Raw genomic sequence first — 27,344 nt, forward strand, 5'->3', positions numbered from 1 at the left:
TCTCTTTCCTGTCTTAGCACAACTATTTGGAGCTACCAATTTTGTGTGCGACCCAGTCAAAGATAAGCAATTTTAAGCATATTGCTTTAAAAAAATTGGTCATTGGAACCAATGGGCTTCAAAAGCACCTAATTTGGGCTGAATCTTGCCAACCGTCCTTTACATCTTATGCCTACTTGCCTGTCTCAGAACCTCTTTGCATAAACCATTTCAGATAAAATGTCCCTGCTATCACAGCACACCACTGCGACCCTAAAAGATTCATGTTGATTAGTTGGTATCTAAAGATCATGCTTATTATCTTATTTAACAAGGTTTTTTTAAAAAAATTTGATTCAGCCTTGTAAGCATCTGAACCATACGGCAGACATGTTCACATTTTCTACAAACAAGGGAGACAGTTGAATATTTCAGTTGCTGGAGGGAACATGGCAAATGTACATTGAGCTCATTTAATTTTGCATAATTTTGGCCAGGAACATATTTTGCCATTCCTTGGGTTATGGATATATTGTATATTTCTCTGAAGATCCTATTTCTGCAATTTGCTATGTAGCATTTCCTAATCAGGGACCCAGCGTGGTGTCATGGTTAAAAGCAGAAGACTCTAATCAGGAGAACTGTGTTTGCTTCCCCCCTCCTCCATGTGAAGCCTGCTGGGTGACCTTGGGCCAGTCACAGTTCTTTCAGAACTCTCAGCCCACGCAGAGGCAGGCAATGGCAAACCACCTCTGAATGTCTCTTGCCTTGAAAACCCTACGGGGTCGCCATAAGTCGGCTGCGACTTGACAGCACTTTACACATACACATTTCCCAATCAGGTTTGAAGAGGATAAACAATCAGTTGATCTCTTTATGGACAATCTTCAGACTTCAAAATATGAACCCTTGAGGTGTCCTAGCCCCCTCTTTTGTGCTTTCACACATGCAGAATAACCCACTTTCAATGCACTCTGCAACTGGATTTTACTGTATAAAACAGCAAAATGCACTTGCTAATGATTGCTAAAGTGCATTGAAAGTGCATTGATCCGCATGTCTGAAAGCAGTTTTTGTGATTGCTTTCTTCTCCCTATTTAACTGCACCTCTACTAGAGGGAGTGAAGTGGAATTCTCACACACTCCTTCTAGATCTAGTGGGACTAAAAGGTGCACAAAGGAGCCGCAGCTCCCTATTCTCCTGCGTTCATTTCAGCGGGAAATAAGAGACCAGTCCAGAGACCCCTGTTATTCCACTAGGACTCTGGGAAGATCTCCTGTTTCTCTTTTGGGAAGAAGGCAGCAGCAGCAGAGCATGACTTTTTATGCTTTGTCCCACCCCCCCACCCCCATTTCTCATTCTTCCTTCCTGTATGGATTCTCTGATTAGTCCAAAGTTATGTAGAATCTTTATGCATTCAAGAGTTAATTGCCCTTTTTCAATGGTTTTGCTGGGCCGTATGCTAAAGATCCCTTTTTCAGACCAACTGTGTCCCTGCCCTCTTCAGTCAGTGGACTCCTTGGTACATGTCATTTAGCACTGCCCTTAAGTATACCAGCTAAGGCTAAAATGGATTATACCATGTTTTAACAAATGGTCCACATCTTCTCGAGCAACTTTGGCGCAAAAGGTTCAGTTCCTCTTAGAGAACTCTGACCCTCAGCGTACTTATTTTGTTGCTAGTTTTTTGGAGGCTGCAGAGATAGGGTTGCCAACCTCCAGATACTAGCTGGACATCTACTGCTATTACAACTGATCTCCAGCTGACAGAGATCAGTTCACCTGGAGAAAATGGCTGCTTTGGCAATTGGACTCTATGCCTCTGAAGCCCCTTCCCTCCCCAAACCCTTCCCTCCTCAGGCTCCGCCCCAAAAACCTCCTGCCAGTGGCGAAGAGGGACTTGGCAACCCTATGCAGAGAAGAGACAAAGGGAGGTGTTTTTAGAGATGGATCTTATTTACATTTTATGGTTTTATTGTTCAAGACCTCAGTCTAAGAACAGGGGGAAAGAAAACAAAGGTTTCCCGTTTCTCACTAGATGCACTGACCTCACATCTCTGTTTTGAGGTGAACCTCCGTTGGACCCAACTATGATGATTCCTGAAGCCGACCCTGCTCAGAATAATTTTCATAAGCTCAAGAGGCTTAGTGCCCACAAACCCAGTGCATATTTTTTAATCTGTATTCATAGATATACTTTGCCTGACCCCCCCAAGAACACAGTCAGTTCACATCCCGGATACCCTCTTCCTTGAGCCAAAGCCCTGAGGATCCTATCTGTTTGAAAATCCATACCTTATAAAGGAAAGCTGGCAATGATGTCAGTAAACACATAGACTGCCAACTTCCCTATTGTTCAGTTGTTGTTTTTTAAAAGGAAACAAGATAATTCAAACTGTCACAAGATCGCAAAGGATTTTAATTACATACCTAAGCAGATGCATGCGTTCATCTTCCATAAGCAAAAATTATTGTCCCAGCAGCCTCGACATCTTTTATCTAAAACCACGACATCGAATTATTCTTGCCTGTGTTTTTCTCTCGGCATGGGGGGGTGGGGGAGGAAGGATGCCGTTTTTCGCTTATGTAAATGAAACAGATTTTTTAAAAAACCACTAAATCTCTCTGGCATGCCAATTAGAATCATTGGACTCCTGGTGTACTGCTGCTGTTATATTGTTTTTTTCATGAACATCTTTGGCCAATTAGCAACTATATTTACAAAACGGTCGTTCTCATAAATGTTGACTATTTGATGTTTCTTAAGTCTTTGCATGTTCCTGTGCAATGCCTTAAATAAACAAAAATTGCTAAATGTTGCTATAAAGCAGTATATTGGTAGCCAAGAATAGGGGGGAAAAAGGCTTGGCAATGAATGATTCACACCATCTGAACACAGTGTACTAGGAGGGGCTGTTTCCAGAAAATGATAAGGGTTGGGAGAAGCACACAACTAATAGAAGAACTATGGATTTTTTAAAATGACATTTCCCCATTCAAAAGATTGACACAGCAATAAAAAGAAGAAAAAACTGGTCTGGTGGAAGAAGTGTTTCTTCCATCTGACTAAATTTTCCTACTGAAAAATACCCCTCCCCACTGGGGAAAAATAGCTCAGGGATGCAATTTTTAAGGAGAAAAATGGCCCAAGGGGAAGTGGTAAAAAGTTATTTTATCTTTCCCTCCCCCCCCCCCGTGATGTCCCACTTCAAACTGTAGCTCCAGCACACATATTTGATAAAAAGAAGACACATGAACAGAGGGATCATTAGAACATTTTCTTGGGAGCATGCACCATTGAGCCCTGACCTGGATGGCCCAATCTCATCAGACCTTGGAAGCTAAGCAGGGTTATCCCTGTTAGTACTTGGATGGGAGACCATCATGGAAGTCCAGGGTTGCTATCCAAACCATTGCTGAGTCTCGTGCCCTGAATACCCTACAGGGTTGTCACAGGTCGACTGTAACTCAACAGCACTTTCCACCACCAAGCACCCTTGAATCAACCTGAGTAGGCTTCTGAGTCGACCTGCTTGGGATGGTTCTGTTCAAAAATAATCACAGAACTGCACACTCTATTCTAAAAGTATAAACGCTGTTCCACCAGCTGCTCCAGTGACAGAATTGCTGCTGAAACCAGCAGGCATAGAGCCGGATGAGACCAGCTTCCCTAAGACATAGTCTATGACACCTCATTTGTTAAGAGAAGCCAACAGTGAAGAACTAAGTTCAGCTCCAGGCAAATCCAGACCTTCCCCACATAAATTGACTGGGAGACGGCAAACATGGAACTGGATGGAAGGAAGAACAACAGACCACATATTCAGAGGCAGTTTGAGAGTTTGATGAGTTTTCCCTTATCCCCAACTATTCCCCAATGAGTATTTGAACCCCTAATGTCTCTTTCCCACATTAGTGCTTTCTACCACTGAACTGCTTGGGAAATGACATGATGCTTTCTATACATTTGCACTTAGGAGTTCTTTTGAGCTTCTTGTGTCTGTGCTCCCCTTCCTCCCTGGGATTTGAAGCTTTGTATGGGAAAGGCCCTGGGCGGGCTTTCCATGTGGAACATCCTCTGCCAAGTGAACTGCAGAGGTAACTGGGTGATCTGCTTAGACTGCCCATTCTTCCTTCCTTGTGGATCTTCCAGCAAAGGGAATACATGTTTGCAGGAGGAGATCTGAAGCCCCATCTGCACAGCTCCTAGGAGTGGAGTAGTTACAGGGCTCCTATTGGGTATACCACAGTCCTTCCCCAGTAGAGGGCGCTGCATTTCTGAGGTTCCCTCATTCATATTGTTCTAAATGTGAGTAAGACCATAGTAAAGCCAAGAGAGGCATGCCTTGGCTGGCTGCTTCCATATATGGCTGTTTGAAGGCACTGTCAGCATGCCACCCTGTGATTGGTAGGTGTGGGTGGTGATGCTTTGGACTCTAGTGCAGCCGCTATCATCTCAGCTCCTTGAGGACTGGTCTTTTGGGTCATTTGTATTCTCTACTGATAAACCACCGGATACTGACTATCCATGCCAGCATTAGTCCAGCATCAGTGGTGTGCCAGCATTATAGAGCTTTGGACTCCAGCAGAGCAAAGCAAAACCAGAAACGGCAGCTGGCATTTCATTTACAGCAATATGTTGTTGTAAGGAAGAGGTACATTTTGCGGAGATAATATATGTGGTATTGTAAGGCCAGCGCAACAAAACACTGTACAATCCTAAGGAGAGTTACACATTTCCAAGCCCACAGACTTCAATGGACTTGGAAGGGTATAACTCTGCTAGGGTTGCACTGCTGGATGGCTTTGCATTTAATTGGTTTACAAAAAGTATCTTGAAGTTCCAGTGGAAAATTGAGGCTGTGCAAATAATAATAATAATAATAATAATAATAATACAGAGCATTTATCTATTGATGATTTACTATTTTGAAGAAGAAGAAGTGTTGGTTTTTATATGCCGACTTTCTCTACCACTTAAGGAAGAATCAAACCAGTTAACAATCACCTTCCCTTCCCCTCCCCACAACCAACACCCTGTGAGGTAGGTGGGGCTGAGAGAGTGTGACTAGCCCAAGGACACCCAGCCGGCTTCATGTGTAGGAGTGGGGACACAAATCCAGTTCACCAGATTAGCCTCCTCCGCTCATGTGGAGGAGTGGATGAATCAAACCTGGTTTTCCAGATCAGACTCCACTGCTCCAAACCACCACTCCTAACTACTACACCACACTGGCTCCCCTAGCCCTAGTGCTTACTGTGTCTTTTAGATGAAACAGAAGCCAGCTACTAAATCACACTGATTTCAGCTAATGGCTTACGTATACTCTTAACAATTTCACAAGGAGGCTACTGTGCTTCAGTAGTGTTTTACTATGACTTAGGATTGCCAGCTCATGGTTGGGAAATTCCTGGAGATCTGGGGGTGAGAGGGAGCTCAGCAGGGTCATGCTGCCATAAACTCCACCCTTAGAAACTGCCATTTTCTCCAGGGGAACTGGTCTCTGTAGTCTGAATATCAGTTGTCATTCTGGGAGGTCTCCAGGCCCTCCTCGAGACTGGCAACCTTACTATGGTTGGATTGCATTTTCAGACAAATTTCATCAAATACAATTAAAATAAAGGAGTCTTTTCAAAAGCCTTCCTGTTGTTTGTTTTCTTCTTGTAACGGCAATATATCAGTATTATTAATATATCACCACCACACACACAAAATTAGATAGGATCCCCCCCACACACACACACATAGAGAGAAAGTGGTAGGAATAGAAAAGGATAGCATAACGTGTATCTATGAGCAGCTAAACTTGGTAACAGCTGTTAACGGGGATAAAGTGGTTCCAGAGCCCGTTTCAAATATTTCACAACCACAGAACAACAGAAGTTAAATTCTTGCGCACGTTTGTAATATATGAATTCCATATCTGCGCCACAAAATGCACACGTACAGACAAAGCCAGGCGCACGGAATTCTGCACGCCCCGGCGTTGCCAAGGCAACGGCGTTTCTTATCCCCAGGTTGCACGATGGTCTCACTCGGCTTATCACTCACAACCAGGTAAAGAAGCACTTGGGAACCCGAGACGGAGCCTTCTCCTCTCCAAATTCTGGGAGCCCCCCATTCAAAAGAAAATAATTGGAACAACCTATCTCTGAAAACAGCGTGTATTTGGAATGGATTTCTTAGTATGTCAACTTATTAGGCTCTGTTAATTGGAGTCAGAGGTATATGGGTATTTGTTCTGGGATAACAAATCGAAAACAAAACCTCTGTTAAGTTCACAAACCCTCGCAGCCAAAACGCTCTTTGAAGAAAAATCGAGCCGAAACACAAACATAGGAAAGCAAAGAAGTGACGTCTGTTTCTCGTGGCCCTTGGAGGCTTTATTTGTCTTTCGGGGGAACAATTTAATTTTTTGCTGTTTTCTTTCAGGGATTTTGAAGGCCCTTAATTTACTTCAAGAGGTAAATTGCCACTTAAAGCATTTATAGTGTCTGTTTTATGATTTTAAAAAAAATGTAACAAGGGACTGGTAGCTGAAGCTCTTGTAACTCACATCTGTTCCTGACAATAAGCATCACATTGGCACTCATAATACAGTGGCCAACACTTAGGGATGCCCAGTCCAGGTTGGGAAATTCCTGGGTGAAGCCTAGGGAGGTCAGGGTTTGGGGAGAATGAGGACTTCAGCAGAGTATAATGCCATAGACGCCATCCTCCAAAGCAGCCATTTTCTCCATGGGAACTAGAGTTGCCAGCTCTGGGTTGGGAAATACCTGGAGATTTACCAACCCATGCCCTTATATTCCTATGCCCTGCAAATTCACTGCTTGGCTAACTTTTCTGCTAGCACTAACAGTGTTGCCATGCCAACAATAAAAAGCCACATAATACCTATTATTAAGAGCAACCAAAATATAATAAAATGGCTTTGTGTAAGCTTTTGAGTTCTCCAGAACTTTTCACCAGCTTGATGAAGAGTTCTGGGGAACTCAAAAGCTTGTATAACATTTTCTCCAATTTCAGTTGGTCTTAATAAAAGGTTTGACGTGGCTTTTGCTTGAAGATTTACATTTCAACCAGTGTGACTACTGGAAACTTTGTGATATCAACAGACTCAGACAAGTCAAACAAACTGCAGCCTGGGACCTAATTTAACCATCTTTTAGTACTTGAAGGGCTGTCATATAGAAGATGGTACTGAGTTTTCTGTTGCCCCAGAAGATTGGATCAGAACTAACGGGTTGAAATTAAATCAAAGGAGTTTCTGTCTAGACATTAGAAAGAATTTCCTAAGAGTTAGAGTTGTTCGTCAGTGGAACAGACTTCCTTGGGAGGTGGTAAGCTCTCCTTCCCTGGAAGTTTTTAAGCAGAGGCTGGATAGCCATCTGTCAGCAATGCTGATTCTATGACCTTAGGCAGATGATGAGAGGGAGGGCATCTTCTGGGCATGGAGTAGGAGTCACTGAGGATGTGGGAAAGGTGAATTTCCTGCATTGTGCAGGGGGTAGGACTAGATGACCCCAGTGGCCCTTCCCAACTCTATGATTCTATTTTTCTAAGGTAACTCTTTAGTTGGCTTTTTCCTGTGAGGGAGGAGCAGGAAGGTGTACCCCTGCACTTGCCGTGCTTTTAACATGACATCTGATGTACATACGCTTCACAGAAGCCTTCTAAACATTCACATGAGCATATGAAACTGCTTTATACTAATTCAAACCATTGGTCTAGCAGAGTCAGTACTGTCTACTCTGAGTGGCAGCTGCTCTCCAGGGTCTCAGACAGATGTCTTTCACATCACCGGCTGGTACTGGCTCCTTGTATGTATATACCAGAAATAAAAAAAATATTCAGAGGTTTAGTTTTAGAGAGACTGTCAGAAGATTAAATGGTGGCAAAAAATATTCTTGATCCAGCTCGAATTTAGAAAGTTCCTGGGATACCTTTCTCCAGCCATGGTTAATTCTTTTCTCAAGCATCCGGTCCTTGCTCTAGTACCAAAGTTTTCCAGAAGTTCTGCCCAAGACCACAGAAAAAATTAGGCTTCATTCAGACTACAGTTGCCATTTGCCTGCTATAAGTGGGCCAGTGCTCCCCATTCCTTGCCAGCACTCAATGGAGTGGGGGGTGGGGGTGGAAGGGGGGGCAATATCATCATGTTGAACAACTACAGTTGCCAACTTCCAAGTACTTGCTGGAGATCTCCTGCTATTACAACTGATCTCCAGCCGATAGAGATCAGTTCACTCTATGGCATTGAAGTCCCTCCCCTACCCTCCCCAAACCCCATCCTCCATAGGCTCCAATCCAAAAACCTCCCGTCAGTGGTGAAGAGGGACCTGGCAACCCTATGAACAATTCTCTAGAAATCCTCCCAATCTCTATGGTCTTGACCATGGAGACTGGGGAATTCCTAAAGGCTCATTCAGCTGGTGTCATCATTTTCATGTCTTCATCCAGTGACATTATGAAATATTCCACCTCCCATGCCCCAGCTAAAGAAGCTCCTTCTAGTGCCAGAAACAGACCTGGCACCCCTACTTCAGAGACTGGCCTGAATGAGGCACACTCCCAATGCCCTACTGCCACGGTCTCTGACATAATTATGGTATTTTGTGTACATGTGCAGAATTAATTCCATGTAGAACTTGAACACAACATACAAACTGAACCACAAACTGCAGAGGTTTGTGTAATGAAAAGCCTAGCAACAGCTTGCAAAATGCAAATGTCCTTAGAACAGGCTGACTGAATTCTCTCAAGGTCTGAATTCTTTCAAGAGCTAACTAACTTACCCTGGTCTTGTCCTTGAAGGGAGAAGAACAGAGTCATTCTTCACTATCTGCCAGAAAGGTGTATCTGAAATGACCCTTCCTGATTCAGCTGCCAGCTGCCAGCTGCTCATATCTCAAGAGCAGAAAAGTCCTGCTATCCTCAAACCTTGAGAAGGTCTACTCAAAGACCTCAAGGCTATAAGTGCAGTAAGCTTCTTGTTTTCTATAACCTTGCTGAAGGCTATGTTTCCTACTGACCAGATGGTTACATGTTACAATGTGAGCAATAATTGTGTTTTATGATTTATATAGTTATATATTGTATTGTAGATTTCTAAATAGTCTCATTTAATGAGTATTGTACTGAAGATGAGAATGGTATGAAAATTGAATATATGGAGTGATGATGGAGCTCAGAAATGATTGCTTATACTTTAAGCAAAATAGACTGAAAGGAAAGGAAGCCCATATTTGGTCATGGGGAGAAGCTAATAACCTGAACAGCTGCAACTGTACATTATTGCACTGCTCATGTTATCTGAAAGTGGGGAGGAAGATATCCCTCCTGATGGTAAAATCAACACCTCTTAATGAGTCTGAAACAGTATAAATACAGCCACAGTAAGCCCAGAGAATCAGAACCTTCCAAAGGCTCTCAAGAAAAGGCTGACTGGTATGTATGGCTTAAATACATTACTCTAGACTTTATGAATTAGATACTTTGAACTGAATCAGAATAATTTGACTGTTATATTTTAGAAGTTGGATTTTGAAACTGAATAGTATGTAAGACTTGCTTGCTTTTACTTCATACATTTTAAATACATACATTGTACTTTGACAAGAGTTTTTATAGAAGTGTTAAAGACTTGATAATCTGCATTTACACATATTTTACTAGAAGTATATCAATAAAAAGACTTGCTTTCTAAAAGTAGGTAAAGTTGTTGAGTCCTGCTTACTCGATGACTGGCTGAATAAGATAACTTCACTTCTCAGTAAGTGATACATTCTAAGAGCCTGTCATCTGAACAGCACGACCCGCTTCACTACAGCACTTTAATATTTTACACCCATATTTACTGTAATCCTCCGTTGTCTATATCAAACACTTCACTTCAGAAAGGATGTGGACAGAATCGAGTGGGTGCAGAGGGGAGCGATGAGGATGATCAGGGGCCTGAAGACCAAGCCTTAAGAGGAAATGCTGAGGGAGTTGGGAATGTTTAGTCTGGAAAAGAGGAGGTCAAGGAGGGAGATGATTGCTCTCATTAAGTATTTAAAGGCTCTGTGCCCTGACCTGGATGGCCCAGGCTAGCCTGATCTCATCAGATCTCAGAAGCTAAGCAGGGTCAGCCCTGGTTAGTATTTGGATGGGAGACCTCCAAGGAATACCAGGGTTGCTGTGCAGAGGAAGGCACTGGCAAACCACCTCTGTTAGTCTCTTGCCATGAAAACCCCAAAAGGGGTCGCCATAAGTCGGCTGCGACTTGAACGCACTTTACACACACACTTAGAGGAGGGCAGGGAGCTATTCTTGTTGGCAGCAGAGGGTAGGACTTGCAAAAATTGCTTTAAATTGTGGGCAGAAAGGTACCAGCTGGATATTAGGAAAAATTTGTTTACAGTAAGAGTTGTTCAACAGGGGAATCAGCTACCTAGGGAGGTGCTGAGCTGCCCCAAGCTGGCAGCTCCCTCACACTGGCAGAGGCTGGACAAACTCTTGTCAGGGATGCCCTAGCTGATCCTGCATTAAGCAGGAGGTTGGACTAGATGGCCCATATGGCTCCTTCCAACTCTATGATTCTATAACACCATAACCCCAAAATCTATAGTCCAAAACCTTATTGCATCAGGGAAGAGTCTATTGCTGAGACTCTGGGGAACCGCTACCACTTAGAATGAACAATACTGTGTTCAATGGATCAGTGGTCTGATTCACTGTAAGGTAGTGTCATATATTCATGGGTTGCCAACCTCCTGAAAGTCTGATTGTAATGTTAGTACTGATAAAAACAAGAAAGGTTTGTTTACATTTAGATCAGAATGGGTAGCTAGCCGTGTTACTCTGCCACTAGCAGTAGAAAAGTGTAGGAGTCCAGTAGCACCTTAAAGACTACCAACATTTCCGGCAGGGTATGAGCTTTCGAGAGCCACAGCTCACTTCTTCAGAAAGTTCATACCCTGCCAGAAATGTTGTTAGTCTTTAAGGTGCTACTGGACTCCTACTCTTTTCTATTTATATTTAGTGAGTTTTAGAAAACGTTTTCATGTCAATTTCTAGACTGAAACAGAAACAAAATGTGCTGACACCCTAGACATTTAAATGCTGCTTACATGCCTATGGCCATATGACGTTGTCCATGTTAATTATTCCTCTTATTTGCCCAGCATGAATCTGTTTTAATACACTGATAATAATCAGATAAATATTGGTTCTTAAGCATTTGGTTTAAGATTAGCATGTCATGAATGAATGCTCCCCAGGAAGAAGCAAATCCAATTGATGCAACTAAGGGGAAGAAAACAAAACAATACAATGCTCACACGCTACCTGAATGCAACTTTTTAATTCATTTATCATGGTAACGATTAGCCTGGATTAGCCTGTGTTGCTCAGTCTTAGGCACTGATTGCCTCTAGCAGAAAACAGTGTGCAAACAAGGTTGAAAGAAGGTAAATCCTTCTGGCAAGTCTCGTGCTGCCCTGGTTAAAATATTGTTAATTAGAATTGTTAACTACTTCACTGCCACTTCCTAAAAGAATTAGGTACTGGGGTGGGGGTAATCATCCACTTGTTCCTCTTTGCTAGCATACCTGCTCTCTTGTAATAGTTAGGGTCTATCTCCACTATTATGTATTTTGGTTCTGGCATACCCACAAGAATTGTGGGAATTGTAGTTTTAGGTGCTGTTAAATTTCTATAAGTGTCCCCACCCAGTTCCCTGAACTACAACCCCCCTTGTTCCTTAAATAGATAGAATTACTGCTACGTGGTGTAAATCTCAGGTATAGAAATATCTCCTAAGGACATGGTTCTGACAGTTCCCACATTCTACATTGCCCATCAGCTCTTGAAATGCTGCCTGGCTTTCTTCCTGCAGATGGTCAAATGATCAAATCGATAGGGTTGCCAAGTGCCAGGTGGTTGCAGGCAAACCCCCACCAATCCACCTGGCTGCCCGCCGACCAGCTGAGGGTCAGCAGGCAACGAGTGCACGCACACCTGCCTGTGGCACCACTTCACTTCTGGTTTACACCCGGAAGCACAGCATCGCAAGGGGGCGTTTACCACTCAAACTGCAGCACTTCCGGGTATAAACTGGAAGTGACGCAATCATGTCGGCATGGCTGCGCACATGCGTGATCTCACCTCACCTCTGCCCCAAAAACCTCCCACTGGAGGAGAGAGGGGACCTGGCAAGCCTACAAATCAAGCAAAAATTTTTTGTCTGCCATCACCCATTGTTGCCATTTCTGTTCTGCTTTGTTTCTATGAAACTTGGTTACAGAGTGTGTTCAATACTTAATAAGATTCTACGGCCAGTTTTAGCAAGTTTGATTGGACTAAGATTTACTTGAAAATCAGTGATTCCTAACAATATTTAGTTGAAAGTAAGTCTCATAGAGAGAGGAAGCATGGTGTAGTGGTTAAAGTGTTGGGCTAGGATCTGGCAAGTAATTAGATGAGAGTCCTCCAAGGAATACCAGGGGTGTGATGGGGAGACAGGCAGTGGCAAACCACCTCTGAGCATCTCTTGCCTTGCAAACCCTAAGGGATTGCCATAAGTCAGCTGTGACTTGACAGCAAAAAAAAAATAAAAAAATGTCCTGTAGGCCTCTAAGCAATTTACTTTCAAATAAACATATTTAGAAATTCAACCTTGATCATAAATGATTAATTAATTGACTGAATTAATGCATAGTGAATAAACATATCCAGACTGAATTGACTTAAGGACAGCTAGTACGGGATCACTGAATATTTACACAAGCTCTGTTTGGCTAAAAGTACCAGTTCTGCAACAAGCACCTTCTGTTCTTCTCATCTCAGAGTTGGGATGAGATTTTTCATAATCTGTGCAAAGCCTCGTGGACTGTGAACAGTTCATACAAAATGATTCAGAGTAGCCTTTCCCTATAGTACAGGCTTTCGTTCTGATGTAGGTTTCAGTCAGTTTAAATTCAGAGGTGCAACAAAAACCTGCCAAACAAGCTTGGCCAGTCACCAGAACAGGTCAGAAAAAGATGTATGAATATATGCACTGTTGGGCATGTCAGCTCTAACATAATTTCAGATCTCTGGACAAACGTCTGCCCAAATCCAGCTAAAGTCTATTTTTTTTCTGTCGCATTTTTTATATCACCCTTCTTCCAAAAAGCGCACGTTCTCCCTTCCCCATGTAATTCACACAACAGAATGTGAGGTAGGTTAGGTTGACTGGCCCAGGATCACCCAGCCAAGTGGGGAATCGAACCTCAGTCTCACAGGTATTAGCTTGACACTCTAATCACTACACTACAAGCTCTCTTATTAAGTCCCATTAAAAAATGGGTTGGATCAAGTGCAGAATTTCTGCTGGCACTAGAACTCTTGTGAAAGTGGAAATGCAAGACAAAGACTGCAGAGCACCTCTGAGCCTGGTGTTGGCTGTGGAGAGCAAGGCAGTAAGTTGAAATAATAAACAAACAAACAAATAAACAGTAGTTGCTTGTGCTAACTTGGGTTTCCGCTTGCGCAAGATAATCATGAATCCATGAGGAACCATGCACGGCAGCTGAATCCGATAATAACCAGTGACTTCTCTGTTTTCTAGTTTATCAACAAAGATTTAAGATAGGAAGTCTTAGAGACCACCCCCTGTTCACATTTTGGGCAGAGAAATGATTAAGCAGCTGTATGATGTTGCTTGCAGACTTTCTAATGGTAAAGAAACCCATAATATGCAGTTTGGTGTTCTATGTAAAAACAAATCATTTCCACCGCCATGTTTATTCTTCCTTGCTTTTGAAAAATGACCCTTTTAAAGCTCCTGGTACTTTAATTTCCTACACTTTCAGGAGAAATGGATATACAAGTCCCGGAATAACAGGATTTCAACATGATCTCAAATGAGAAAAATTGGAGGAATGTTCTAAAGTGCCTAACATCAAACAGTTCACTTCAAAAAAAGTTATCAGAATACCTGAATCACAAGATCCATTGATGTGCTGAGCAGAGTCCAAATTCATGCTTTCAAGGCAAAAATTTTTATCCTCACAGAATCTTTTCCACATTGATTTGTCTGTCAAAGAGAGTGTGTGCATCTGCCATTGAATTCCTTTACATTGCAGAGGATTCTGGGATGCATTGCAGATCTACGTTCTCAGTTTGTTATGAAATGCTAGCCAAGAGATTCATTACTTGCCTGTCTTGCCATTTTCTGGTATGACAGAAAGGGTGACCATGTGAGGCTGCTCTAAACATACATGTTTTAGGGAGTGATGGGTAATAACAGCCTTTGGGTGTTATTTGTTCACTATTTTTGATCTTTTAATTGAGAAAACCCAGATAAAATTACAAGGAATCTCTGTTTGAACCTGCCTGTTACAGACAAGAGTACTGATGTACTACCAAAGGTTACAAGAGTACAAAACCAAAAAGTGAACCTTTTAAAAGGAAACAAGCACTGTACACAATATTCTATATCTGAACTGAAGCTCCCCTTCTTCTCATCTAATGTTCAAGGAAATGCTTTTAGCTCATTTGCTGTGCAGTTCTACACCGAGTTATACCCTTGTAACCATTGATGTCAATGAGCCTAGAAAGGTGCAGCTCTGCTTAGGAGTCCACTGTCAGTGCAGTTGTAGCCATTTGAAAAATACAGAGCATGCACATTTGCTCCCAAATGTTAGTTTACTAATCATAAAAAAACCGAGGCAAAGAACGCTCCATCCCAAAAGCCACAGGAACCTTGTAAAAGGGCAAAAACAGAGGACAAACATAGCTGTTGCCTGCAAGTTAGTTTGAAGGATGCCCCTGGCAACTGCTATACACAAACGTGGCGGAAACTGGAAACATACATACTTTATACTTCCTATTCCTGATCATCTCTTTCTCATCCAGATTATACCCTAAACTGATTTGGAAGATGATTTTTGCCTACAGCAAAATGCTCCAGGAGAAACTGTAAGCAATAGATTGTTCATAACCAATGCAGAGGGGAAAATTTGGCTGGAAAATTGCACAAAACATCAAGAGTTTTTAACAGGAAGATAAGATGGGGAGTTAAGATGGGGCTGAGCGGCTAAAGGAAAGGTGGCAGAAAGGGCAGGAGGCTGAAAAACTGGAATCTGAAGAAAGGATGAGTGAAGGAAGCAGACTAAGAAAACAGAGACATGAGGAAGAGCAGGAAGAGAAATCATGGAGGAACAGGAGTATCTTACAAGAGGAATAAGAGAGATTGTGGCAGCAACGAGGCCAAAGAGATGATATGGTTGGGTTTCAGACTGAATTTTCAACTAGCCAACCAAATCTTTGTTTGCCAGTCTTGTTATGTGAGAGGCCTGAAGCAGCACTTTAATAGGGTCTGCCTAGGGTTGCCAACCTCCAGGTAGTTGCTGGACATCTCCAGCAATTACAACTGTTCTCCAGCCGATAGAGATCAGTTCACCTGGAGAAAATGGCTGCTGTGGCAATTGGACTCTATGGCATTGAAATCCCTCTCCTCCCCAAACCCGGTCTGCCTCAGGCTCTGCCCCTAAAATCTCCAGGTATTTCCCACCAGGAGCTGGCAACCCTAGGTCTGCCAAATTTAATGGCAGGATCAGGAAACCAAAAACAGATTTGTCCTCAGGGGTGAGCAATAAAATGACTTCCAGATCTGAAAGCCAAGTTTTTGTAGTGGCTCTTTGAGCCTTTCTAGGCATAAAAGGATCACCACACTGAGAATCCGTCTGTTTTTGACCTTCCTAAATCTCATCAGCTTCAGCTGTCCATCAGAAGAAAAAAAACATTGCAGATACTGAGTGAATAATTTTGGGCTCAGAATAGGCACAATTGTGCCTAAGTACATGCTCTCTTGGGGTAAGTGGATATTTTTCTCTGTGTAATCATGGATTGTTAGTAATAATATATGACAAATATCTCCAGTGCACTTTCACTCCCAGACAACAAGGACTGTATTTATGAAGGCTATTTCCAGAACTTAACAAGTAGTCATGAGCCACAGAAGTTACTGGGCAACTGGTCTTACTAAGGCTCCCATGTTGCTCATCATAGCAGGCAACCTCCCACCACCACTCAATGAGCAACGGGAACAAAAATGGCTGGAGAAAGCAATGTCATGCAACACTCTAAGAATGTAAAATCTCTATGGTTTTTACCATAGAGATCTGGGAGAGTCCTAGAGCGATGCTGATGCCATGGCATCACTTGCAGCTATGTAATTGGAAAGGATTTTACAGTGCCACATAATAATATTTTCCACTGTTTCTGTCACCACCACCCCATCGTCCTGTGTGTTGCCAGCAGAGAGCTTGAAACTCTACGTCACATGTGATCCATGCACATAAGAATTCTTGCATGTGGTCCCCTAGCTTTTTATCCATGGGTCCTTGCAGCAGGGTACCCAACACCACACTTATCCATGCCCCATAAAATCTGTGGAGGCCTAGCAATGACTCCACACACTCAGGCAAACCCGGGTTTCCTCAGATTTGGTAGAGCCACAAAAGTTTCACCCTACTTGGAAAACTCATTGCCTGGATCATGTCTGCAGAGCAGCCATATGTGGCCCTCACATACATGGGGGATTGCCTGCCCACCTTTCTAGCATTCTCAGATACCAGTGCTGGAAACGCATGTCTCTCATTTCATATGCTGCCAGTTCTCCAAACTGTTCAGAGTCTGCCACTGTGACAGGTATAACAATAGCTGCAAGGATGTATGCATCTTCTAAATGACAAGCCACATCAATGTGCCTTGAATCTCCCTTAATTGCTTGTCTCTTGGGCATCACTGCAGAATAACACAAACTTAAAAGGGAATTCACATGTCATGTCCTTCACGTGGCACTCCACTTGTACTTATCACTGGACAACTTGAATGTGCGAAGCTGCTGCCATTAAGTGATCGCTTGATTAAGTCACCAGAATTGCCACATGGTGCATCAGGTGATGCTGGCTGGAGATAAACCTGTCAGGGGGTTGCTATTACCTCTCTCAGCAATGTCAGTAATATAAATCAAATGCATGAGCTCATGCCCAGAGGCCAGTCACAAGCAGCTGATGGATTGGATATTTAGCATCTAGGAAGTAGCCTCTCTCTGCCTCTCTCTGTTTTTGATTCATATCCCACTCTAGTGTTTAAGAACCCCTGGACAGGGGCAGACAGATAGGCTGTCTCCAACTGGGTTTTATGGAACAAATTAAATTATTTGTAATTTGGAATACAGTTTGGAAAAGGGAGAAGCTACCTACAGTCTCAGAGTTAAGCAGAGGCAGGTTTAGGCCCCCTGCACGTCTTCTTAAAAGGGATCCTTTTTCTCTCTCCCACATAAATGAATAGGTTACGGGATAAGCAGTGTGCTCAGGGACAATACAATGATGTGGCCAAAACACTGACCACTAGCTTGGAACTCAGTTTCCACCCAAAAGGGACCCCATGGGAGGAAAGTACAATATGTCTTTATGAGTAGAGGATACTGCATCATGGAGCCCAGCCCTCTGCCTCGGTCTCCCCAGTAAACAGTCTTTCTTTCAATAAGCATCCTACACATCATAATATGAAAAGGGCAAGAGTCCAGTAGCACCTTAAAGACTAACAAAAATATTTTCTGGTAGGGTATGAGCATTCTTCAGGTATCTGAAGAAGTGAGCTGTGGCTCACGAAAGCTCATACCCTACCAGAAAATATTTTTGTTAGTCTTTAAGGTGCTACTGGACTCTTGCCCTTTTCTACTACTACAGACAGACTAACACGGCTACCCACTGTGAATTATCATCATAATATGAGTACTTCACTCCTTAGAATGTAAATAGTAATTGCTGAAAGGAGGGAGACACAGGCTGGAGACTGTCTTCTCGTCTTTTGTGTTATGATTTTGCTTTTATTGGTCACCTTTTGGGAAGGGTGGAAATTGACTTCATGACAAAACCAATTATCTATGTTCATCATGTGTGTGTGTTGTGCCATCAAGTCATTCCCAACTTATGGCGACCCTATGAATTAATGTCCTCCAAAATGTCCTATTGTTATCAGCCTTGCTCAGGTCTTGTAGACTGAGGGCTGTGGCTTTCTTTATTGAGTTGATCCATCTCATTTTGGGTCTTCCTCTTTTCCTGCTGCCTTCAACTTTTCCTAGCGTTATTGTCTTTTTCAGTGATTCTTGTCTTTTTATGATGTGACCAAAGTATGATAGCCTTCGTTTAGTCATGTTAGCTTCCAGGGAAAGTTCAGGCTTGATTTGATGTAGAACCCACTGATTTGTCTTCTGGCAGTCCATGGTATCCGTAAAACTCTCATCCAACACCACATTTCAAATAAATGAACTTCCTGTCATCTTTCTTCATTGTCCAACTTCCACACCCATACATAGTAATGGGGAATACTATGGAATGAATTAACTTGATCTTGGTTGCCAGCAACACATCCTTACAATTAAGAACCTTTCCTAGCTCCTTCATAGCTGCCCTTCCCAGTCTCAATCTCTTTCTGGGTTGCAGTCTCCCTTTTGGTTGATGATGAAGCCAAGGAATAGAAAGTCTTGAACCATTTCAATTTCCTCATTGTCAACCTTAAAGTTGAATAATTCCCCAGTAGTCATTAGGATTACTTTTGTCTTCTTGATGTTCAGTTGTAATCCTGCTTTGGAACTTTCTGTTTTAACCTTCATCATAGTCGTTTCAAGTCTTCGCTATTTTCTGCCAATAATGCAGTGTCATCTGCATATCTCAAATTGTTTAAAGAACACTAGGAAATTCACTTATCTTAAACTTGGGTAGCTTTGTGCTGGACATCTTACAAAACTCTTATTTTATAAAATAAATCAATTGCAAACATTTGAAGTCAATTTCTCGGTTGATAATAAGATGGTCCCTCCAAAAAAAGTCCCTAAAATTTGGTCCAACACTAGAATTAATATCTGATTTACTAAAAATGTTGCGGTTAAATTATTAATTAATGAAATGATTATGCAAATACCATTCACCACGTAAGTGATTAGTACATTCCAGAGAACCATGACGTGCCTGCAATCTTATCAGATGTTCTTCATTGAGAAGATCAAAAACAGACAAGGTGACAGACAGTTAGTTTATTTTAAAAATTCGTTACATATGTTCTAGGTCAGTCATTCTCAAACTGGGGTCCCCTGGGAGCCTACAAAAATACTCTAGGAGATCCATGAGATATTTGTAAAGACAGGGGTTTAGCCCTTCTTCTGCACTCCACATATCATGAAATATCTTTCTCATCTTTCTAGGAACGGGAGTTGGGGAAGACGACAGAATTATCTTGGGGAAAGGGGAAGAATCATATAAATATCATTTTATTTTATTTTAAACACTTTTTACGTTGCCTTTCCACCCTCCTTGGAAGAACAAGAGCTCACAGAGCTGCTTCTGCCTGCAGTCTCTTAGCTTCCAGATCACACCAGAATGCAGGGGACCAGCAGCTCAGCCCTAAGAATTCTAATTAGCTGACTGGCAGAAAGGAGGTACATTCCAAATGCAGTCTCCATAGTTACTTCTAATATAAAACTGAACTGGTTTTCATTCTTGTCTAATGTAAAGGATTTCACCAGAGAGAGTTCACACTGTGCACCCATACACAATAATAGTCAGTGGTGGTTTTCACCAAATACTGTAAGTTCAGGCTTTGTGTGATGTTGATCTCCTATTTCTTAACATTTTCCCAAGTCCCTGCCCTCCCCTATTCTAATGTCTACTATCTAGAAATAATTAACTTTAATAACAAAGTTTCTTGGTATGGGGCAAAGTCCCTTAAATTCAAAAGGTGGGACTGATTAGAACTTGGGCCAGGGCCTTTTGAGTTGGGGCGCTGTAGAATCAGCTATCCTATGATACCTGACCTTGTAGGCTACATACAGACAGTACAACTTTCTCCCCTGAATTTGCTGTTGAAGTGTGACTGAACAGAGTCTCACTGTATTACTCTAAGGATGTGAGAATCAGAAGCTTCCATGGGTAATTAGTACATTCCAGAGAACCATGATGTGACTGGAATCTTATTAGATGTTCTCCATTGAGAAGATCAGAAACAGACAAGGTGACAGATAGCTCTCCTATTTTTAAAACATGTTCATATGTTCAGAAGCTTCCAATTAGCTGCACATGCTTTGTCCAGTGAGTGGTGAGTTCAGGAAAGGGGAAAAGAGAAAGTTTGGGAGTCCTTCCTCCACCCAATTAAATCAACATGAGAGTTGCTGAAGTGTGAGAAATGCTGTTCTACGTCATACGGTCCTCAAGTGTGAAATTATGGCCTATTCAATGATATGATCATGTTGTCCCCATAATCTACTGCAGTGCATGGGGCTTCTACAGCATACAAGGAGACAATATTGAAAGATTTCCCATGAAAAACCACCCATCTACACTGAAGGGCAGTTCTCCACATTCACTATATATGCCTATGTATTCAAGGAGAGACCTGAAGATAGTCAGAGCTTTTATCTGTTCCCTGACTATTGGCAGAGGAACCTCCTCCACATATATACACACTATAGGTTGGCTGTAAATAACCCCGATAACATTTATTTGTAATTTGTGAGTGGGGGGGGGATCCAAATTTACTATGGACAAATCATAACTTACAGCTCCAGGAATCTTTCTACTTGATCTCTAAAGCCAAAAGTACTTAACAACCCGGTAAAAAAAATAATCGCCCTGACCTGGATGGCCCAGGCTAGCCTGATCTCATCAGATCTCAGAAGCTAAGCAGGGTCAGCCCTGGTTAGTATTTGGATGGGAGACCACCCAGGAATACCAGGGTTGCTGTGCAGAGGAAGGCACTGGCAAACCACCTCTGTTAGTCTCTTGCCATGAAAACCCCAAAAGGGGTCACCATAAGTCGGCTGCGACTTGAAGGCACTTTACACACACACACACTTAAAAAAATAATCCAGATGTTGTAAAACCTTAAAGATCTATACATTTTATTGAAGTGACCTGCAAAAGGACAACCTCTAACACCCCTAGTAACAATCCTAGTGAACAACAAAACCCCAGCAACCCCAAACCATCCCACTAATAAGGATCTGTTTGGTCCTTCCACAGCAAGAACTTTCCTTCAGTGAAACAGATGAGATGTTTTAAGAGAAAAATGGGCCCTTTTAGCTCACCAATGGTGTAGTATCTCTTCAGCTCCCCCCTCCGTGGATTGCGCCATTGAGTATTTGTGGTATTGTTCTGCTCCTCTTCAGACTTGGTCGTGCTAATTACTGGTGTTGGCTTAGTAGGCTGGAGTGCCTGTTGAGCTCCTGGTGCCAGAGGGTCAAATCCGGCTGCAGTAATATCAATAGACTGGGATTTTTTCTTCAACCTGCAAAGAAAAGAAATTGTGTGCTGTTGAAGTCTGATGTACAGCTACGTGGTTTCTCTTGCTTTGCAGAAATGATGGAAAAAATACTCACAGGTTAGTATTACTGCTACAGAGTACACACACATTGGCACCTAAAAGCTATGTGAGATTCAAATGCACACAACCATAATAAAGAAATCCTGAGGAACAGCTAAGTTTGTACATATGCTTTAAGTTTAAATGGTGCTTCATTAAACCCTTCATTATATCATATTTTATTTAAAACATTTTTATGTTGCCTTTCCACCCAAGCTAGCATCCCCAAGGTGCCAGACTAGCAAAAACGTTAAAACAAGCTTCCGGGATTTCACTTCCAGCATAGCCGAGCCGATGGCATAGCCCTGCAAGGTGGTGTGGCTTGCTGGTGCCGGCATGTTTGCCCCCTTGCTGGCGTAGGTGCCACTTTATTCTGTTATAAGGTGGCACCTCCGCCGACGTGGGGTCACACCGGCTCCTAAAGAGCTTCAGCCCCCCCTTCAGGATTCCAGCCTTAAAATAGAAGATGTTGGGCTAGATGAAGTAGCTTCATATGTCAAACTGCCAAGATTCTTCCTCCCAGTAAAGTAAGAAGAAGAAACAACATGGAATGGTCTTTGCAACAAATAGTTGTATTCTGAACTGGTACATTTCAAAAAAGTGATGCATGAATGTGAGAATTATTGGAGCTGCCGTGAAATAGGGTAACAGACTGTTTTAATAACAGCATATGCTCAATGGCCAGGAATCTGAATCCTGAAAACACAAAGTACATATTTGTGCACTAGAAAAGCTGGTTGTTGAAGGTATAGGACTATAGATTTTCAGGAAGCTCTCTACTGAAAATAGAAAGGAAGGGAAAATTCCCTATCTTTTTAGGATGATAATATAATGCATCTAATATAAAAAATTTAAAGCCCTCTTTGAAGTTTAGGGACATAAAATCCTATTTTTTTAAAAAAAAACTATCATAGCCTAATTCATACCACAGAAAAATAACACTGATACAACTTTATGGACCTGGCCTCAAGACTACAGTGTTTTAACAGTGGGCACACACACCACTGTAAAAAAAGGGGGAGGGGGAGGTATGTATGAAAGAGCTGAAGGTGTAGCCATTGGTGGCACTACCGTGAGTTGTGGTGAGGAGTGGCAGAGCTAGGAGGAGGCATCTTGCACCACCTAGCCGTTGTCATAACCATCTTGCCTCACTACCCACCTCTCAGCCAGGAACCAAAAAAGAGCATTCTTCCTACCAAATAATTATCCAGCCACCTTTAAAGATACCAGGGATTGAGGCGAGAAGGGTCGTTAGCTGCTCTGGCTCAGAGACAGGGGGTGGGGGGCAGTGGCTGCAAACGGCATCCATGTTACATTTTGTAACTTTTGCCTATACACACACAGATGTGTATGATTGTAAACAGGATATTTTATGGATCTTCAGCTATACTTTCTCATGATTTATTACGGGCTTTGTTTTTCCTATCGAAACATTTGCAAGGCTTTAATTAACAGAGCAGTCCATTGCATAGTAAAAATTAATGGACTAACCACCTGCCCATAGTCATGTCTGTGTGATGCTTACTTCTGGCATCAATAATTTAGCAGCTTGGCTCTATTTCTCCTCTCTTCATAGTGACTCAGTGTTATTGCCATTCCTCACCCAAGGCAGAAATGTGATTTCTTCATGAGATTTCACCGTCCCTAAACCAAAAGGCTGCTACAACTCTCATAAACTCCGTCCTCTCTGGAAATTACATTTCTAAGTTTGCTGTTGCAAAGAGAGAAAACAGTTCCCTCAATAAAAGTGGAGATAGATCCATTAGCATCGGATCCAATGCATTAGAATTTTTAGCACTTTTTTTTTTAATTATGTGGGCCAAACTAGAAGATACAGTATCCCAGGGGACAATGCTGCCATTTTACCTCTGGAATTCCCTCACTTTAGAAATGTCACCGTGTTTGTAAAGTGAGGGAATGACAGAGCTAAAATGGCAGGTTGTCCCTGTGGGACGCCGTGTCATCTAGTTTGGCCCTGAGTTATGCTACAGACAGAAATCACAACCCAGCATCTCCTGGAAAACCTATGAAATCTGGGGATGAGCCAATAGACAATGAGCCGCAATCTTGCCACCTCTGCAAGATGTCAGAGAGCTGAAATGCAGGGTTGATACACTAAAACAAAGGAAAACTGTGTTACATCAGCACTATCACAACTTTACTCTGAATCCACTCTCACAATCTTCGGGGACCAGAGCTGGCCAATCCATGACACTTTCCATGGGGGCTGACTTCCTAACAGTGAGGTACTCTTTTCCTGGTCATGTCACACTGTACAACCCTTCATGCAAGTTGGATCCATCACTCAGCGAGTTCCGCACCCCGGGAAATATCTACTGCCCTTTTCAGACATTACAAATGCGTGCATCAGGAACCTGTCAACCACACATATAGAGAGTGCACACTAAACATGAGCCACCAGATGTGTGTGATTGCCAGTTTGTTTGGCAAAGGCAATGCATGGCCTTTGCGTGTATATGTAGCCTGTGTGCGTGCTGCACAAAATCTTGATTTTTCAGGGTTCTGGTTCATGTGTACCAAAGCAACTGACGACATGGCGCCTGCATGTATGAGGATCTATGCACAATTGCCAGCTTCCTGTCAACCTATGGACTGTAGCATATGAAAAGGGCTAATCTTTCATATGTATTGAGAGTGCGGATAGACATTATGATTATGGCTTTAAATTGTACTAAATGACATGGTCAGAGGGTGGGAAACTTGTGACAAGAAGGATGAATCCCATTGTGAGCATAACATCTTGGACCTTATTCAACACTTTTTACTGTTCAACCCATAGCGGGGGAAACACAAAACCCAGAAAGTTTGCTCAGTCTATAGAAATGTTAAATTCGTGCCAATTGGGATGCTAATTAAACCAGAGGGATCCCATTAATGTTCTGCTAGCTCCAGGGCATAGGAGTATTGGACTGCGTGGGCTCCTGGAGCTCTGAAGGGGTGGCTGCAATCCATCCTTTCATCATTGTCCTCCAGAAACTGCCACAACCGGCAAGTGACAAACAGGGCCCTGGCCCTGGCTGCTGCACCAGCTGTGTGAAGTAGGAGACGGATATCACTGCACTAATTAAAACAACCCAGGCCAATTAAAGTTAACTCAGGCCAAGAAACAATGAAACAAGATCATTAGGAGGACATCAGTTTCGATGTTTTCAGTGCGAACACTCTTCATTGTGTTTTTGGATAGCTGAACAAGTCCTGCCCTCAGAACAGGAATGTGTGAGTAAACAAGGTCTGGTCTTGCTATTTCAACAGTGATTCTCAGCTATGCCAGCCTGGGGAGTAGAGTTGCCAACTCTGGCTTGACATGTTCCTAGAGATTTTGGGGGTGGAGCCTGGGCATGTCGGGATTTGGGGAGGGAAGGGAGTTCAGAGGGGTATAATGCCAGAGTCCACCTCCAAAGCAGCCATTTTCTCCAGAGGAACTGATTTCTGTTGTCTGGAGATCAGTTGTAATTCAAGGACATCTCCATGCCTCATCTGAAGGTTGACAACCCTACTGGGGAGGGACTATGGCACAGTGGTAAAGCATATACTTGGCACGCAAAAGGTCACAAGGTCAGTCTCTGGTATCTACAGTTAAAAGGATCAGGTAGGTGATGTGAACAACCCGAGATCCTAGAGAGCCACTGCCAGTCAGAGTAGACATTCCTGCCCTTGATAGACCAGTGGTCTGACGCAGTATAAGACAGGTTTATGCATGTGGTCACATGAGCTAGATCATTCTTAGATCAAGTGTGCCACTTAACTTTTGTCTTAATGAACCAGCATTTATGGTTTTTGGACTAGCTTGGTGGCAGGGGAGGATGCACTATGGTAATGTTGTTTTTATAAAATTGGATTGTGAGTTTTGTTCCCTTTAGCCCTCTTATGGACCCTCCCCCTCCCACTCTCTTAGATGCTCTGGAGTATAATGGCCTCGGAATGGCCATAGGAGAGACTGGCAGATGAGTGCAGTCCTCTTACCCTGGCTGTTAAGATTCCCTCCAGTATGGAGCCTCCCAACCCATTTCCTCCTTGGCCTCTCAGGAGTCTTAGCTTATAGAGAGAGTTACTCCACCCCCCTTGTGACACCCCCAATCCTCTTCTGTCCCTCATCTGCCCATCACCCACCTGGCACAGGGATTGGGAAAGGCTCTCCAAAGGGTCCCACCTCCCTCCATGCTGTGCCCGTCCTGCTGCTTTGGGTGGTGTTTCCTGCAGCCCCACCATCCTTTATCTCATTGTCTTCGGGAAGGCTGTCTTAAGGGGGCAGTATCTGCTTCCCCCTTAGGACAACCTTCCTGCTGACCTTCTGGTTGAGGCTGCAGCCTCATTCTGAGGCTGTTGTTCTGCATGACCACACTCAGCTGACTGTTGGTGTTTCTGCTGTGTGGGGGAGGTAAGGGAGCACATTTCTCCCCTCCCTCTCTGCCTGCCCTTCTTCTCCGTAGTGTAAATCAAAAATTACCAGCAAAAAACACCTCTATACCAAAAATGTGTGTGTGTGTGTGTGTGTGTGCGTGTGTGTGTGTGTGTGTGAAGTGCCGCCAAGTTGCAGCCGAGTTATGGTGACCCCTTTTGGGGTTTCACACACACAACTAACAGAAGTAGTTTGCCAGTGCCTTCCTCTGCACAGCAACCCTGGACTTCCTTGGTGGTCTCCCATCCGAATACTAACCAGGGCTAACCCTGCTTAGCTTCTGAGATCTGACGAGATCAGGCTAGCCTGAGCCATCCCAGTCAGGGCTATACCAAAAATACAACCAGGGCTATACCAAAAATACAATCCACAAAATCAGTATAGGATATCACACTACCAAATCACATAACAATTATTTTTATAAACTTTTTATATGTGCCATAGGTTCATATGGCACATATAAAATATATTAAAAATAATTGTAATGTGATTTAGTAGTGTCATATCCTATACTGATTTTGTGGATTGCCCTTCTTCACTGGCATTTGGATGCCCAGGGAGGAGGAGGAGAAGGAGGAAGAAGAAGAAGAGTTAGTTTTTACATGCCGACTTTCTCCACCACTTAAGGAAGAATCAAACCAGCTTACAATCACCTTCCCTTCCCCTCTCCACAGCAGACATCCTGTGAGGTAGATGAGGCTGAGAGAGCTCTATGAGAGCTATGACTAGCCTAAGGTTACCCAGCAGGCTTCATGTGGGGAAACCAACCCGGTTCTCCAGATTAGAGTCCACTGCTCTTAACCACCTCTCTTAACCACTACACCATGCTGGAAGTTGTTGGGGGTGCTGATGCTGAGCCCAAGTGTGCTCAGACCTGGGGCGATGCATTGAGGAGGAGGGGGGGTTGGAACTGCTAAATCTGGGATGCCCCAAATGCTGCATTTGAAGGGAGTCTCCAGATATGGAAGAATACACGTCAAAAACCCACCATCAAAATAGATCTTGAAAGTTGAATTAGTAACACCCAGAATATTGGTTGCTGAAAAGAAAACCAGATTTAAATCATTTATTGTAAAAACAGAATCTCTTGGGAAATGGGAATGTGTACTCCGAGTTGAAATGTGATTAAATTGCCAATGCCTCCAGTACCTGTAAAGCTGTGGAATATAAATGAAAGTTTAATGTATTATTTTATTTGCAGGGTAAAAAGAGCTTTTCCATTCCCCCGAAAGCGATTATATAAAAGGTCTTACCATACACAGAGGATGTAAGAGAAAAATCAGTTAACCTGAAGATAGTGAGGTTCTCATTGCAATCAGGTACCTACTATAGTTCATGAATCCCCCATATACTGGTTTTTCACATTCTTTTAGATATAGTAGTAATTGTTTTCCTCAAAAAGAATCTCCATGCAAAAAGTAATTTAAACTAAGGTGTCAAGTAAGCAAGAGTAACCCATGTTTATAATAAGGTGTTCTGAGCAACCTTTATAATTTCTTTATATAATGCATTTTGTATATTAACAGATGGAATTAGTCATGGACTTTCAATCT

General features: G+C 42.7%; 1 protein-coding gene across 2 annotated transcripts in view; it reads right to left on the reverse strand.

The window, feature by feature from the left end:
• The window catches only part of OXR1 (oxidation resistance 1), a 230,509-nt gene that overhangs the window by 113,542 nt on the left and 89,623 nt on the right, over positions 1–27,344 (reverse strand). For both annotated transcript variants that reach the window (XM_056854201.1, XM_056854200.1), the window contains exon 3: positions 21,097–21,296. In XM_056854201.1, the coding sequence (XP_056710179.1) occupies positions 21,097–21,296 (200 nt within the window). The remainder of the gene's footprint in view (positions 1–21,096; positions 21,297–27,344) is intronic.

The sequence above is a fragment of the Euleptes europaea genome, chromosome 8 (assembly GCF_029931775.1).
Source record: "Euleptes europaea isolate rEulEur1 chromosome 8, rEulEur1.hap1, whole genome shotgun sequence".
In the NCBI taxonomy this organism is placed as follows: domain Eukaryota; kingdom Metazoa; phylum Chordata; class Lepidosauria; order Squamata; family Sphaerodactylidae; genus Euleptes; species Euleptes europaea.